We start from the raw sequence: 18,245 nt of genomic DNA, 5'->3' as shown, positions 1-18,245 counted from the left end.
TCTTATTAAAGAGTGTGACTTGTGAAAATGTAACTGCCCTGTGAAGGCAAAGAATAAAACAAATTATTTAATGATATGAAAAAACTCCTGCCAGGCCAGATCAAAAGCCAAGCATAGCATTACAACCGAACTGCGTCCTATATGAGAAAGATCTGCACGAGGTTCAGATACATCACAAAGAGAAATGACTTCCCAGGTGAGGTATTAGTAACGGACAACAAAGAATGCCTTGGGAAGACTTTGCACAGGGATCTCTGATTTTCAGGTAGCCACTGAATAAAATGTTGCATTTCCAATGGCTATTTTGTTTCAATACCCAGGACTGAATAGAATGGAGAAATCTAGCAATGACAGTAACAGGTTTTAAAAACAACAATAAAAGAAAATGATTCTTTTCTTATATCTTGCCTATTCTGGTAAACTTTCAAATATCTTTAAAATCTATAATATTTCTATAATTTGGAGGTTTAGGTGATGACTCCAATGTTCATTTGTAAATAATTTAGTGATATTTGTCACTATTTTCTTTCCCTTGATTAACATTCATTTTTTATCTAAATAGTTTTATGTTAGGATTCTGCCTTTCTATTATATTTGAACATGCTGCTGCTAAGTCGCTTCAGTCGTGTCCAACTCTGTGCGACCCCACAGACGGCAGCCCATCAGGTTCCACTGTCCCTGGGATTCTCCAGGCAAGAACACTGGAGCGGGTTGCCATTTCCTTCTCCAATGCATGAAAGTAAAAAGTGAAAGTGAAGTCGCTCAGTTGTTTCTGACTCTTAGCGACCCCCAAGGACTGCAGCCTACCAGGCTCCTCCGTCCATGGGATTTTCCAGGTAAGAGTACTGGAGTGGGGTGCCACTGCCTTCTCCAATATTTGAACATATCTACTTCCAAATTCTAAAATATGCTTAATCATTAAAAATCTTCAAGTATGTTTCTACTATTAGATCTCAGGCCAAGAATTTAACCTCTGTTACCTAGGATGGGGAAAGAAGGGGAGGTGGGAGGGCAGGATCAATCTGCGGTAGTATTATAAATATTTTTGATGATCTAGTGTATTTGTAAGTTGAAATATATATAATTTTAAAAAAGCAGTCAACTGGGTTACATTTTGTTCAAGTCTGGTTATTTCTACAAAATGGAAATAAAAGCCCTGATTGTGCTCCTGACTTTTAACTGTGATGATTTCTAGATGATGGTAATGGTGATGATGATGACAAGGAATAAAAAACCAGCTGCAGGGTACTCAGTGTTCCCCACATGTCAGCCACTGTGCTGAGTGTCCAGCATGGCTTGCCCTGGTTCAGTTTCACAATGACTTGACAGGACAGTGTAAGAACAGGGTTAAACAAGGTGAGCTCACAGTGGGCAGGGGCCCAGCCCGGCCTGACTCAGATAAGCACTAATCACTCTACTCTGCAGCTTTCTCTCATCCCAGCCCTGGGACTCTGGGTCTGGAACTTGGGGCAGTACTCCTCCACACCTGGGCTGCCTCCAACCTGGAGAAGAATGGCTCCCACTGGAAGATGGTCATTAAGAATTTAACTTAGACTACCAGATGAAATTACCATGACTGAACATAAGTCACAATTTGTATCATATATGGCAAAGCAGTGATGTAAAAACATGTGGGAAGAGACAGCAGCAATGGATCTTTGAATGTGTTTCATTTTAAAATAAAGTGAAAATTCAACTTCTCTACTTTTCAAAATCACATCTGAGGAAGCATAAGTGCCTCATTTTCCAACTTTCATCAGAAAAATGATAGAAGCTGAAATCTGAGCTTCAGAGCATGGCCAAAATTGACTACAGGTACTGACTTGAACACCTTTCGCTAGGTGGGGTGAGGGACAGAGAGGCCTGGCATGCTGCAGTCCATGGGGTCGCAAAGAGTCAGACAGGACTGGGTGACTGAACAACTGACTTGGAAAAATGTGACCCAAGTAGTAGGATGTTATCACTACAGGTAAAAAGTGGCAAGTGGAGAAGTCAACTGAGGGCAGTAAGAAGAGGCTGGATCAACTAGGCTGGCCAAATTTGAAACAGAGACCTCTCAGACAATGGCTCTCCTGAAGTCTTGGTGGTCACACACAGATGGACCATGGCAAGACACCACAGGACCTCTTCTCTCAGTGCCTGCAGGGGTCCCAGAGCAGGAAAAACCAGACGGGTTGTAAATGGGCTGGAAAGATTGGACCTGTAAAATAGTATGAGGAGTATTCTCATAAATTGAGGACAGAAAAAGGATGGAGAATGTGAAGTTTTCAGAGAATGGGAACCGAAAAGAGAAATGTAGGCCAGAAGAAAAGGAAAATACCCATCAACATTGGCACAGAGCCATTTACCATTAACTGCAATCTTCATTCCTCAAGTTCAATTTTATTTTACCATTTGGTATATTAAAACATGTTGCTCATAATGGCTCTTCTAGAACTTAAAAGAGCTATTCCACAATGATCTACGTGACACAATAATACCTTAACATACTGTTTGGCTGAGCTAAATGAAAAGTTTAGCTTCTAAACTAAACTAGTTTTCTAACTTCCAGAAATCTAAAAGCATGTTTTAGTTCAACCATGTGAATCTATGGTAGTACACCAGGGGTCAGATATGACAACGGTGGAGCAGAAGAGTTATGACAGACTATATGACAAAGCCTCAAATATTTATACCTAGTTCTTCGCCAAAAGGAGAGAAAAGTTTGCCTCTTGCTCTGCCATACTGTAGTATATTATTCTCATAAGTTACTCCTGTTACAAGTACTTTGGGGAATAAGGCAAGAATGTCAACGAGAAAATAATCACTTTCCAATCTTCCCTCCTTGTGGACATGTGTGTGTGTGGGGGGGGGGGGTGGTTAATAAAAGAGAGATCTTCTGTTTGTCCATCTGTTTGCTCTTTCACTGAGTATATTGATGGGGGCTGTGGTAACACTAGCATCAGTTCAGTTCAGATCAGTTCAGTCACTCAGTTACGTCCAACTCTTTGCAACCCTAAGGACTGAAGCATGCCAGGCCTCCCTGTCCATCACCAACTCCCATAGCTTACTCAAACTCATGTCCATTGAGTCAGTGTTGCCAACAACCATCTCATTCTCTGTCATGTCCTTCTCCTTTCGGCTTCAATCTTTCCCAGCATCACGGTCTTTTCCAATGAGTCAGCTCTTCACATCAGTTGGCCAAAGTATTGGGAGTTTCAGTTTCAGCATCAGTCCTTCCAAAGAATATTCAGGACTGATTTCCTTTAGGATGGACCGGTTGGATCTCCTAGATATCCAAGGGACTCTCAAGGGTCTTTTCCAACACCACAGTTCAAAAGCATCAATTCTTCAGTGCTCAGCTTTCTTTATAGTCAAACTCTCACATCCCTACACGACTACTGGAAAAACCATAGCCTTGACTAGATGGACCTTTGTTGACAAAGTAGTGTCTCTGCTTTTTAATATGCTGTCTAGGTTGGTCATAACTTTTCTTCCAAGGAGCAAGCATCTCTTAATTTCATGGCTGTAGTCACCATCTGCAGTGATTTTGGAGCCCCAATATAAAGTCTGTCACTGTTTCCATTGTTTCCCCATCTATTTGCCATGAAGTGATGGGACTAGATGCCATGATCTTTGTTTTCTGAATATGGAGTTTCAAGCCAACATTTTCACTCTCCTCTTTCACTTTCATCAAGAGGCTCTTTAGTTCTTTTTCACTTTCTGCCATAAGGGTGGTATCATCTACATATCTGAGGTTACTGATATTTCTCCTGACAATCTTGATTCCAGCTGTGCTTCATCCGGCCCAGCATTTCTCATGATGTACTCTGCATATAAGTTAAATAAGCAGAGTGACAATATACAGCCTTGATGTACTCCTTTCATGATTTGGAACCAGTCTGTTGTCCATGTCTGGTTCTAACTGTTGCTTCTTGACCTGCATACAGATTTCTCAGGAGGCAGGTCAGGTGGTCTGGTAGTCCCATCTCTTTAAGAATTTTCCAGTTTGCTGTGATCCGCACAGCCAAAGGCTTTGGAATAGTCAATAAAGCAGAAGTAGATGTTTTTTTCTGGAACTCTGTTGCTTTTTTGATGACCCAACGGATGTTGGCAATTGGATCTCTGGTTCCTCTGCTTTTTCTAAACCCAGCTTGATCTGGAAGTTCATGGTTCACATACTACTGAAGCCTGGCTTGGAGAATTTTGAGCATTACTTTGCTAGTGTGGAGGCTATTCAAGAGCAAGGTTGGAAACAGGCATGAAGGGAGATCCCAGAAATCCCACAGCTGCCTCCCAGAGAAGGGCCCCCATGCAGCCCTGCTTCTCCATTTCCATCAAGTCATCACTGGTGGTCACCTCCACTGGGCAGGCTGCACATTCATTGCCAGGCAAACCTCAGAATCTGACTGGTTTTGCAGGGCCCAGAGATACAGCCAATGATTTTGCTTGTTTCAAGGGAATGATGTGGAAGACTACGAATGGAAAACCTGGGACAAAGCTGTGACCCCTACTGAAAATGAAAACAAAACAACCAAACAAAACCAATTTTAAAACCTCATACCTGAGGGAGGAGACTTCCCTGCTTGATGTGTGTTCTCAAAGCACACCTTTTTGTTGAGGTCATTATTAGGAAAGCTGGCTATCATTAACATCTCCCTTTTTTCCCTCAGGTTTTAACTTTTATAAGCATCCTCAATACTATAAAAGATATAAAAACTTAACATCTCAAGATTCTCTCTGAAAATGTAATGGAGAATCAATAACATAAATTACTCTTAAATATATAGTGGTGTTTCCTCTGTCACATTAAAGGACATGGGAAAGGATAAGCATAAAGAGCAGGACCAATGGTATTAACTACTTTAAACAATCCAAATTAATCCAAACTTTCCTGATCTCTGTCACTATTACAAGTCAATAGTCTAATGCACAATCTGTAAGAAAAAACCAAGTACATTTTCGTCCTGTTGTTCTCCTGGTATCCAGACATACACTATTCACAGGTAAGAATGGAATAACCAGCCTTGACGTCTTAAGTGCTCTTAATCTCTACTGTGCACACCTTCCAACAGAGTGATTATCCTCATCACAATGAGTGAGAGCAAATTAGTTCATTTTAAAAGTCATTGTTAAAAAGAATTCAATCCAATAATGAATTTCTAGATTGTTCTCTACATTATGTACTATGAGCTCAGATGCATTCCTCATGAATTAAAGGTGTAAACAGGAAGAGGAGATGGAAAAGCACAGAGTAAGATGAAGTTCATATTTAAACTCTCAGACACAAGTGAGCTCTTTTATGATAAATAATAAATGACTTCCTGAGGTCTTAAATTTCTTATGCCATAAAAATGGGACAAATTAGAAACAATCTTTAAACCTTTAGATTCTGAGCCCTAGTTCTCCCAGTCAACCCTGGACAAGAGCTTGTCAAAATTCAAACATCTGAGATGAACCAATTTGCAAAGTAGAAATAGAGACACAGACGTTGAGAATAAACTCATGGACACCAAGGGGGGAAAGGGGAGGTGGGATGAATTGGGAGATTGGGATCGACATATATACACTACAGGCACTATGGTTAAAATAGATAATGAATGAGAACATTCTACATTGCTCAGGGAACTCTACTCAGTGCTCTGCGGTGACCTAAATGGGAAGGAAATCTAAAAACAGAGAGCATCTATGTACATGTATAACTGATTCACTTTGCTGCACAGCAGAAACATAACACTGTAAAACAATGATACTCCAATAATAAAAAAAAATTCTAACACAGGATCTCTGAGTTGCTTTACCTACCAGGACACTCCAACTGGCTGTAGAAGTGGCCTGGAAGGGCCTGCAATTTATAATGATATGCAACTTAACTTACTTGTATGAGAGAGAATTTGCTTTTGCTTTCAATAAGTGCAAAAAATGTGCAAGGACGAATATTCAAAGCCGGCCTGCAGAGTGGGACTCGGGTTGTGGCTGGGGACTGGGAAATAATGGCTGTTTTATTTCTTAACACGTGGTACTTTGTAGTTTTGTAATGTTTTCCAGAAAAATTCATTAAGTGTAAATACAACTGTAACAGGGTAGATTATATCCCCTTCCTCCAGTGCCCTGGGTGATGACAAGGTAAGATAAAAGAAGTGATGTTGGTAAACTGGAGGAGAAAAAAGAGTGTAAGCATATATATTGCCCCAAAGTTATGCCCTCCCCCCAAAATTGGTTAATAAATATTAGCAAAAGAAATTTGTGTATGTCTTACACATGCATTGTGGATGCTAAGACTGCCCTTTATCTTCAGCCCTCGCCTCCTGCCTTCCACAAACACACACACACACCCTCATCTCCTTGAAATCATTTCCTTTGGTTTGACTTTGGCCCACTCTGCTACAGTTGTGTCGGTCTCCCTGCTGCTCTGTAAACTCTCCAGTACGTTCCTGCCTCAGGGCCTTGGCACTTGCTTTCCTACTACTTGAAACAATCCTCCCCAAGCAGCCAAATGGCCCATTCCTTCACTTCCTTTATGTCTCTGCTCAAGTGTCATAACATCTGTGAGGTCGACCCTGACCTCCTCATAGCCCCTACTGATGGCTGGCACGTAACGACAAATTTTAAGTGGTTAAGTGTAAGCTCTATGTAGGCAAGACCATTCTGTTTACAGCTGTAATCCTGGCAAAAAGTAGATATTCAATCAACATTATGAGAATTAAAGAGGAAGATGTAGTGAGGCTAAAGAGAACATACTGTCCTCTGAGGATAAGTCAGGGTGGATTTTGTATGATTGAGAATCAAACAAAGGTGAAAATAAAAGAAATATTTTCCATGATTCCCAGGACTCAATGTCTATGCTTGTTTATCCAAGCATTTTTCCCCTAGTAATGTATCATATGGACTTATTATCTCAAAATTTAAAGAAATAGTCGGGGTTATAAAATAATTTCAATACATTAATATAGTACACACATCATTTGGAAATATTCTAGGTGGACAGAGTTGGGTTTATTTTGTTGATATTACTACAAACATTTCATCCACTGTTCCTTTTTAGCACAGAAGAATATCCATAAGCAGTACCTCTATTTTCATAAAATCTTGGTTCTACTGCTTATTGTCATGCGTCAAAGCCCTGAGGATCATGTCCTTAGTAACTGATCATCACATAGAATAAATAGGATTATCCCCACTTCAAGAAGTTACTAACTAGCAGGACAATCTGACTTTTAAGACCTTCCAATGTGTAAGTAGATCAAGAACAGAGAGGCCAGGCCACATAAACACAAGCTAGATGCCAAACCTCTGTCTCCAAGCTCTGAAAGAAGAAAATGTAGAAAGTGCAAGTAGGCTCCAAGAATTGCCAGCGGCTTTAGTTAATGTTTGCAAAGAATTTTCAAGATGAAAGCCATCACAGAAGAGATCAATCTTACTATCACCACAGCTGGAATGCTTTGCTAATGTTTTTCCAGATGCAAGAAAGTGACTTTGGAACAAATTCCATGAAAGAAAAGGACTAATAGCCTTCCAACGGAGAAGTTTCTACTCATTTATCATGTTATCAAAGACACTCTGGGGACAGCCAAGGCTTGCCTGTGTATGTAGGGCTCTACTGCCATCATTAAGGTACATCTTTAACATAACGTGACCAAGGTGACAGCCTGTGGGGATGCAACACTCCCTTTAATTAGTTGGGAGGGAGCCAAGAAAAACCCTTCCTGACATACCGGTCCAGCACTCTACTATATTTGCTCCTGCAGATCAATACCAATATAGCAGGCATGTCAAACCACAAGAAAAGGCCAGACTCTAATAAACCAATACAATACTGTAAAGTAATTAACCTCCAACTAAAATAAATAAATTTATATTAAAAAAAAATCAAACAAACCTTATATTGACCCTCTAACACTTCATACTGGTATTGACTATGGTCTTTTTATAGGCTTTAGATATAGTTCACCTTAAAAAAAAAAGGTTCTGCATACCAAAATATAAATAGAGTTGCTAACTTTTTATGGTTTTATTCATTTAGATAACAATAAAATTTAGATAATAAATTTTGGAGGTAGCAACTCAGTGTTAGAAACATGGCATTAAACAAAATAGAAAATAATTACTGTTCTCATGGGGCTTACTACTCCAATAGGTAAAAATCACCAAGTTATATAACTATTGGAAATATAGTGAAGAAAAGTTTAGGGAGATAAGATGTGGAGTAGAGGGTATATGTTTGCATTTTAAACAGAGTAGTTATGGTAGGCTTTACCACGAAGGCGAAATTTGTGCTCATATACAAAATTAACTCAAAATGGATTACAAACCTAAATATCAGAGCTAAAACTTATGAAACTTTTAGAAGAGAACAAAGTCAGAAATCTTTATGACCTCAAATGTGAGTTTTAGATTTAACACCAAAAGTAATGAATAACAAAAGAAAGCAGACTTCATTAAATTAAAAAAAACTTTTGTGCATTAAAGGACATTATTAACAATGTGAAATGAAAACCTAAAGAATGGGAGAAAATATTTCCAAATCATCTATCTGTTGGGAATTTAATATTCTGAATTCTTATAACTCAACATCAAAAATATAACCAAATTAAAAAAAAAAAAAAAGACCGAAGGACTTGAATAGACATTTCTCCAAAAAAAGATACACAGATGGCCAATAAGCAAATGAAAAGATGTTCATCACTGATCATTAAGGAGATGCAAATACTTCTTCATGCCCACCATGCTTTAAACAAAATAATACAAAATCCAATATTATTCAGCCATAAAAGGAACAGAGTATTGATACACACTATAATTAGCATGAATTTCAAAGTACCACACAAAGTGAAAGAAGTCAGACATAAATGGTTACATATTATATTTTTGCAGTTATTGTATAATTTATTTCATATCCAGAATATGCAAATCCACAGAGACAGAAAGCAGATTAGAGGTTACCAGGGGATGGGGTAGGGAGAGTTGGGAGTTATTACTTAATATGCATGAGTGTTTTTAATGAAGTTATGAAAGAGCTCTGAAATAGAGCAGTGAACTATTCAAGACTGTGAACACACTAAGTACCACAATGCTGTATACTTTAGAATGGTTAATTATATGTCATGCAAGTTTCACCTCAAGTAAAAAAACAAAGACTTTTTCATCACACTTTTAGGATCACATAGTATGTTTTATATTTTATTTTCAGTTATGTATTCATTTCAATCTTTAATCTATTTGCAACATTTTAGTATTTTTTAAATATAGCTTTATTGATACAATTCACATACAATAGAATCCACCCATTTTATACATATATTCTGGTGAGTTTTGGTAAATGTATGTAGTTCAATAACCACACAGTCAAATTTTAGAAAGCATTCAACACCCCAAAAAGTTCCTTCACAAGTTACGGTCAATCCCCAAACCCAGGTTTTTTGTCATTATAATTCTGCCTTTTCTAGACATAGAAAACTCTAGGAAAGGTAAAATTATAATGACAGACATTTCATATGAATGGAATTAAACAGTATGTGATCTTATATGCCGGGTTCCCTTCACTTAGTATTTGAGGTTCATTTATGTTGATTTATGCATCAGTGCATTATTTGTTCCTTTAAATTTTTTCAATAATTTACTGCATTAAGTTTATCCATTTACAACGTAAAGTCACTAGATTATTTTTATTTTTCAGTTAGTACAAATAAAGCTTCCATGAATACTTACTTGTAAGACTTTTGTATAGACAGAAGTTTCCATCTCCTTTTAGTGGATACTGAGTAGAATTGTCTGTTTTTATGTTTAACTTTTTATTAATAACAAACTGCTGAATATTCCCAAAGTGACTGAACCATTTTCACCAGTAATACATGAGGCCTCCAGCTGCTCCCCATTCTTGGTCAACACTTAGTATTGTGAATTTTTTTAATTATAGTTATTCTAGAGGATGTAGAGTAGTTCCCTTTGTGTTTTTAATTTGAATTTCCCTAATGATTAATGATGCCAAGCATTTTTTCATGTGCTTATTAACCTTTGTATATCTTTTCTTGTGAAGTATCCATTTGTATCTCTTGAACATTTTAAATGAGCTGTTTTTCTTATTATTGCATTTTCACAACTCTTTAAATATCCCAGCAAATATTTTCTCCCAATTTGTAGCTTGCCATTTGATTTAATTAACATTATCATTTGAGGAACAAAGCTTTTAACCCTAATGATGTCTAATTAACCAACTCTTAAAAAATAATTTATACTTTATGTATCATAAAAATCTTTGTTGAACCCAAATTCACAAAGATCTTTTTCTATTTCCTTTTAGAAACTTTGGTTCTGCTTAACTCTTAAGGAAATGGCAACCCACCCCAGTATCCTTGCCTGGAAAATCTCACGGACAGAGGAACCTGGTGGGCTGCAGTCCATAGGGTCACAAAGAGTCGGGCACGACTGAGTGACTAACACTAACACTTATGATTCACTTAAAAATACTTTCTAAATGTATAGTATGAGGTAAGGATTAATTTGTTATTTCAGTATCTTCTATTTAAAAGACTATCCTTTCCCCATTGAATTACCTTAGTAACTGTCAAAAATCAATTAAGCTTGTATGAGTGTACTTACACTTTGGAATCTGAATTCTATTCCATTTTCTGCTGACTGTTTTTTCCTGACCTTGGGTCATACTATCCTATTTCTTTACATGTCCAGTAATCTGATTAAAAACCATATATAGTATGCCATAACTATGCTGTTTTTGCTGTGTACTCAGTCGCTTAGTAGTGTCTGACTCTTTGCAACCCCATGGATTATAGTCTGCCAGGCTCCTCTGTCCATGAACTCTACTCTGTTCTGCTCTTCTGAAATCTGATGGTTTCCTGTTTTAATATGTGATAAACTTGCCTGGACACAAATTGAAAAATTTGTAGACAGCTGAAATTTTTGCTCATTGGGTTTCTTTCTTTCTTTTGCCTGAATCTCTAGGGGAATATCTTTTGTGCCAGCATATCTTTGAGATCAGCCAATGATTTCAACAGAGATCAAACATAGATAACTCAAGCCAGTGAAATTTCTACCCTCTGCCACCCAACCTGTATATGGGTTAAAGAATTCATTCAAATTTGCAGCAAATAAGTAAGCCTCCCTAGGCTTTCAATTTTGCTGTGCTTTCTAGGGCATCCCATATGCACTAATTGTTTTCTCAGTCATCCATGAATGTGTGGAGAGTGTATCATCTCAGCCCTTCTATAGCTCTCTTGCCTCCAAAATCTCCCCCTTAAATTTTTAGCTGGTCCACTATTTCCCCAAACAAATCAGTCACCTTCAGCCAGTAAACCTGTGGATTTTTAACATCTGCTCTGGGGGCATGGGAACATCTTCAGACAAGAAGCATCTTGCCCAAGGCTGTAGCCATTTTTAATAAGTAAATATTTTCGAGTTCTTTGCCATCTTTGATCATTTTTAAATGTTACAGTTAATAATTTTTCCATATTCCAATATTTTCCCAAGTTCCCAATAATAAAACTATTAATAAAGCTTTGTAGTAGTATTTTTTGAAGTGAGAATCCTCCAACCCACTCAGGCAGGCATTCATTAATGTAAGTAGAGTCTTAACCATATTTTAAGCACTTACAACAATGTTATCAATATCTCACTTATCATTACATGAAATAAAACAATTGCATCAAAAAATAGTCAACTGCTGCAGGAAAAAAAAATTTCTTATTTGTGAACATTAAATTTCAGATCCAATTTCTACACAGTTGGTGGAAACAATAAAGTATATAATTAAGATAGCCTCGGTCTCCTAACCCCATTAAAGTCTTCAAAATATGTATTACTTTTCTGGAAAATTTTTAAATATAAAGTTTTTTTTTAGACAGAGGGATAAATTCAATTTAGACCCACATTCTCTTGCAGGAAAAAAGCATTTCTGAGTATAGAGCATCTCTCTTCCAATGCAGTGTTCATTTGAATGTTAAGAAAATTACCTTGAAGGCTGCTAGACAATGAAGACTCAGTAAGGCCATCACGACTGCCAGAAGGATGGTAGCTCCATTCCGTATGTCCCATATGGTCTCTACCAGAGGGATACTGCCCACCTGCCAGTCATAGCACAGGGTAACAGGTGCAAGCAGAAGCCACATGTTGAAGGCCAAGAGGTAGGAATAAGTAAGGAATCTACAAAGAGAAGAAGAATCATTAAAACACAACTCGAGACCCATGACATTCTGAAGACATTCATTCACCATGTTTCTACTGAATAGCCTTTCTATGCTAAAAATGTTATAAAAAGACAAGGTAAATGGAAGGCGATTCATTCATTTAGTCATGAAGTTGACCATTCTGCAATATATCTAACAGCTGCTAGTCACTGTGGTAGCTGCTGGCCTTTCAATGATGAAGAAGACAGAGTTTCCATGACCTATTTTTAAAAATTATCATATAAATACTTACATAACAACTGAGATAAATGGTATAAAAGAAAAGTTTGATGGAAGTATTTGACATGAAATGCTGCCTCATTGGGTACAATTCCCTGAGTAAGAGACATTTGAATTGTCTCTTTTTAATAATGCCCCAAATCCTGCACTAGATATGCAAATATTAACCATTTAAAATAGAGTGATCCATTTTGAACCATCTCAAAAAATCAAAATATCTGTAGTAGGGAGATAAAGTCTCCCACAAATCAAGGGGCTAACCTTCAAAAGGAGGGACAAACAGTTGTCCCTGATAATAAGAATAGCCAGGTGGACCTCAGGAAGGAAAATAATGAATGGAGATATTACTCCTGTTTCCTGGCTGTGTCTAGGCAGTAAGGTAAAGCAGAAGGCATCCTAACTGATCCCCTTCCTTTCTGCACAGAGGAAATGGAATTTATTTAAGTTTGTTCAGTCTACACAAATCATTAAGTAGTGTTCAAGACCCTTGAGAACTGCAGAACCCCAGCATACAGCAAACTCCATCCACGTCTCTGCACTAAGGGATGACTGAACCCTCGTATGGCTTCTAGCAGCAGAAGGCCACGTCCCCAGGATGACTCCAACCCCTCCCCTGGCATTAAAATGCCAGCCTGAGAAAGACAGATCATCACTGCCTGGAGAATTTACTTCTTTTCTAGCCAAACCATGACAAAAGGCCCCCAACCTCCATTTCCTAGAGCATTTACTACAAAGCACTTACGACTGGGAATATGTATCTCCTAGAACTCAGAAGTTGTTCTCAAGGACCCGGGAGTTGTTCCTTTAAAATGTCATCACCAGGAGCATGGGGCCTGGCTCCCAGTCTGCTGGAGGACAGAATCTGAACTGTGATAACTGCCAGCCAGTAAACACAGCCTGAATGCACTTAGAGGATCAGTCCATTGTAATGTTTTACTTCTTTGACTCAGCCAAGCATCAATTTGCAAACCCCTCCCCGCCACCATTCTCTCTTTAAAGTACTTAGTCACCTCTGCGCAAACCAGAATGGAGCTCAGCTCCTGTCCTGTCAGGAATTACTGAATAAAGTGTGCTCTTACTGCTCTAACTTATGTCCAGCTGGGTTCATCTTTAACATTATATATGGAACTAAACCAAAGACCTAGATAAATCCCTTGCCTTTAAGGAATGTAAAATCCAATAGTGAAAATAAGATATATCGAATTAAAGAGTCATGAGGGCGCAGAATGTGAAGAAGAGACCTCCCGCACCACCAGGTCCTTTTAGAGGAAATCTTAGATGGGCCAAATCCAATGCTAAGAGTGAGTTCACCTTAAATTTTCAGTTAAGTAGCTCTGGATTAAAATACCTTTCCCAGGCCTTCCCAACATATCTCCTTTCCTTCCCTCCTCTTGTTCCAAGGTTGGCAGTGGAAAAATCATTAACAGTGATCGGGAGAGGCTCAGTGATGGGGGTTATTCACTGCCTTCACTGTCAATCCCCAGCAGAGAAATTCATCAGATGTTTTGGTGGTGTTTCAAAACTCTCCTCTCTGTTGTTATTTTAAATAAAATAACGCACAGACAGTGCAGTATAAGGGACTTCCCTGGTGGCTCAATGGTAAAGAACCCACTTGACAATGCGAGAGATGTGGATTCGATCCCTGGATTGGGAAGATCCCCTGGAGAAGGAAATGGCAACTCACTCCAGTATTCTTGCCTGGGAAATTCCATGGAGAGAGGAGCCTGGAGGGTTATAGTCCATGTGGTTTGATGAAGTCCATCAAATTTTGTTATTTAACAAAAATAAAAACAAAAAAGTCACCATATCCCATTTAGGTTTGAGCCTATGAGAATGCCAACTCCATAGAAAGAAGATTGGGTCACTTAAGGCTTCTTTTCATAGAGATTCTAGGCTGATGTTATTTACTTCTTAGCTCAGTAAATATTCTTCACAACTTGGCTTTAAAGGAGAATGTTCAGCCACCAAACTCAGCAGGAAAATTATGCAGCTGTGTCACTCAGTTATATTAATTTAGTAATTTAATAAATTACTTTAAAAAACAGTATCTCCAGTTTTTTAAGGAATCTCCACACTGTTCTCCATAGTGGCTGTACTAGTTTGCATTCCCACCAACAGTGTAAGAGGTTTCCCTTTTCTCCACACCCTCTCCAGCATTTATTATTTGTAGACTTTTGGATCGCAGCCATTCTGACTGGTACCTCATAGTGGTTTTGATTTGCATTTCTCTGATAATGAGTGATGTTGAGCATCTTTTCATGTGTTTGTTAGCCATCTGTATGTCTTCTTTGGAGAAATGTCTATTTAGTTCTTTGGCCCATTTTTTGATTGGGTCGTTTATTTTTCTGGAGTTGAGCTGTAGGAGTTGCTTGTATATTTTTGAGATTAGTTGTTTGTCGGTTGCTTCATTTGCTATTATTTTCTCCCATTCTGAAGGCTGTCTTTTCACCTTGCTAATAGTTTCCTTTGATGTGCAGAAGCTTTTAAGGTTAATTAGGTCCCATTTGTTTATTTTTGCTTTTATTTCCAATATTCTGGGAGGTGGGTCATAGAGGATCCTGCTGTGATGTATGTCGGAGAGTGTTTTGCCTATGTTCTCCTCTAGGACTTTTATAGTTTCTGGTCTTACTTTGAGATCTTTAATCCATTTTGAGTTTATTTTTGTGTATGGTGTTAGAAAGTGGTCTAGTTTCATTCTTTTACAAGTGGTTGACCAGATTTCCCAGCACCACTTGTTAAAGAGATTGTCTTTAATCCATTGTATATTCTTGCCTCCTTTGTCAAAGATAAGGTGTCCATATGTGCGTGGATTTATCTCTGGGCTTTCTATTTTATTCCATTGATCAATATTTCTGTCTTTGTGCCAGTACCATACTGTCTTGATAACTGTGGCTTTGTAGTAGAGCCTGAAGTCAGGTAGGTTGATTCCTCCAGTTCCATTCTTCTTTCTCAAGGTTGCTTTGGCTATTCGAGGTTTTTTGTATTTCCATACAAATTGTGAAATTATTTGTTCTAGCTCTGTGAAGAATACTGTTGGTAGCTTGATAGGGATTGCGTTGAATCTATAAATTGCTTTGGGTAGTATACTCATTTTCACTATATTGATTCTTCCAATCCATGAACATGGTATATTTCTCCATCTATTGGTGTCCTCTTTGATTTCTTTCACCAGTGTTTTATAGTTTTCTATATATAGGTCTTTAGTTTCTTTAGGTAGATATATTCCTAAGTATTTTATTCTTTCCGTTGCAATGGTGAATGGAATTGTTTCCTTAATTTCTCTTTCTGTTTCCTCTTTATTAGTGTATAGGAATGCAAGGGATTTCTGTGTGTTGATTTTATATCCTGCAACTTTACTATAGTCATTGATTATTTCTAGTAATTTTCTGGTGGAATCTTTAGGGTTTTCTATGTAGAAGATCATGTCATCTGCAAATAGTGACTGTTGGTGGGAATGCAAACTAGTACAGCCACTATGGAGAACAGTGTGGAGATTCCTTAAAAAACTGGAAATAGAACTGCCTTATGATCCAGCAATCCCACTGCTGGGCATATACACTGAGGAAACCAGAAGGGAAAGAGACACGTGTACCCCAATGTTCATCGCAGCACTGTTTATAATAGCCAGGACATGGAAGCAACCTAGATGTCCATCAGCAGATAAATGGATAAGAAAGCTGTGGTACATATACACAATGGAGTATTACTCAGCCATTAAAAAGAATACATTTGAATCAGTTCTAATGAGGTGGATGAAACTGGAGCCTATTATACAGAGTGAAGTAAGCCAGAAGGAAAAACATAAGTACAGTATACTAACGCATATATATGGAATTTAGAAAAGTGGTAACAATAACCTGGTGTACGAGACAGCAAAAGAGACACTGATGTATAGAACAGTCTTATGGACTCTGTGGGAGAGGGAGAGGGTGGGAAGATTTGGGAGAATGGCATTGAAACATGTAAAATATCATGTAAGAAACGAGTTGCCAGTCCAGGTTCGATGCACGATACTGGATGCTTGGGGCTAGTGCACTGGGACAACCCAGAGGGATGGTATGGGGAGGGAGGAGGGAGGAGGGTTCAGGATGGGGAACATATGTATACCTGTGGCGGATTCATTTTGATATTTGGCAAAACTAATACAATTATGTAAAGTTTAAAAATAAAAAACAAAACAAAACAAAACAAAAAAAACAGTATCTCCTTCTTGAGGTAATAGATCTAGGCAAAGATTATAAATGGCTGCTGAAATTATTAGATGAAAAGTTGATGGGGTATTTTATAATGGATGATCTGGCTATATCAGGTGCCAGGAACTTATTAAATAATTTTAAAATCACAGAAAGGGAAACGAACATCTTGATGTCCTCCTGATGGATTATGCACATCACCATCTATAAAATTGTCTTGCCAAACAGAAAATTAAACTTAAATCTAATCAAGTCCTGTATTACTAGTTTATATCAAATACAGAAAACACCAGAACATGTTAAATAATACCACAAGGAAGCAACACACTAATTCAGAGTGTTACAGAACAAACGATGGCAGTGTCTTCAACGAACACATCGCAGTGGCAAAGAAAACATGGGCGAGGGCACAGATGAATCAAGACTTACGAGACGTATCAAACAAATGCAGATTTTGTCTAACTGGGAATTCAAACAAACTGCTCTTAAAAATAACTGCTTATGAGACGGACAAAATTGAAATGCAGACTAGACATGCTAATAGGGAATCACTGTTAATTTGTAAGTGTGGGGACAATACTGTAGTTCTATTCTTTAAAGGTTCTTGTCTTTTAGAAATGCACAACATGATGACTTGGATTTGCTTCAGAATTATAGACTAAAACAAGGGGGAAGAATTGCGTGGGAATATGAATTAAATAAGATTATACATGAACTATTATTGCTGAAACTGGATAATGGGCACGTGCAATGGCACCCCACTCCAGTACTCTTGCCTGGAAAATCCCATGGATGGAGGAGCCTGGTAGGCTGCCATCCATGGGGTTGCTAAGAGTTGGACACGACTGAGCGACTTCACTTTCACTTTTCACCTTCATGCATTGGAGAAGGAAATGGCAACCCACTCCAGTGTTCTTGCCTGGAGAATCCCAGAGACAGCAGGGCCTGGTGGGCTGCCATCTATGGGGTCGCACAGGGTCGGACACGACTGAAGCGACTTAGCAGCAGCAGCAGGTTCTTTACACTATTTTCTCTCCTTTTGTACTTACTTAATATTTTCAAATAAAAATGAATTTTAAGTAGTGGTAAAGGTAACAGAATTGCCACAGGAATGCTTTCTTATATTTGGTTGCAGCTTGACTATGGAGTAGATGCAAATGGTATGTAGAAACTTTAATATTCAGGCCACATTTTGACATTACCCTACAAGTTGTGTTCAGTCTCTTATATTTTCTAGATTTGTAATACCATGACAACAGAGGATGAGATGGCTGGATGGCATCGCTGACTCAATGGACATGAGTTTGAGTAAACTCTGGGAGTTGGTGATGGACAGGGGGCGTGCTGTGATTCATGGGGTCACAAAGAGTCAGACACGACTAAGCGATTGAACTGAACTGAACTGAACTGAATGATAAAAAACAAATACTAAGGATAACATTTTTCAAAAGTTACAATTTCAATATAGTTACTTATATTTTTTTAATGCTCAATTTTGACTTTTTATATAGATTATAACAAAAATACATTTAAAAATAAAAGCAAATCATGGAATTAAAAAAAACAAACTTTCCTTTCTTGTAATACTAGGAAGGTCAAAACCATTAACTTGACTCAAGACTATTAACTTAACCCTTCTTTATTTTTGTTAGGT

General features: G+C 38.0%; 1 protein-coding gene across 8 annotated transcripts in view; it reads right to left on the bottom strand.

Annotated features, from left to right (window-relative positions):
* TMTC1 (transmembrane O-mannosyltransferase targeting cadherins 1) overlaps window positions 1–18,245 on the bottom strand; it is a 315,289-nt gene that overhangs the window by 130,155 nt on the left and 166,889 nt on the right. For all 8 annotated transcript variants that reach the window (XR_015164144.1, XR_015164145.1, XM_086401542.1 and 5 more), the window contains one exon: window positions 11,946–12,135. Coding sequence is in view for 6 of the 8 variants with exons in the window: in XM_086401542.1 (XP_086257668.1) it covers window positions 11,946–12,135 (190 nt within the window). In the remaining 2 variants the exon portion in view is untranslated. The remainder of the gene's footprint in view (window positions 1–11,945; window positions 12,136–18,245) is intronic.

The sequence above is a fragment of the Bos grunniens genome, chromosome 5 (assembly GCF_055505025.1).
Source record: "Bos grunniens cultivar Pamir isolate PY7600 chromosome 5, Bosgru_T2T1.0, whole genome shotgun sequence".
NCBI classification, from domain to species: domain Eukaryota; kingdom Metazoa; phylum Chordata; class Mammalia; order Artiodactyla; family Bovidae; genus Bos; species Bos grunniens.
Note: the sequence above shows the minus strand (reverse complement) of the source record. Positions and strands in the feature narration are given on the sequence as shown.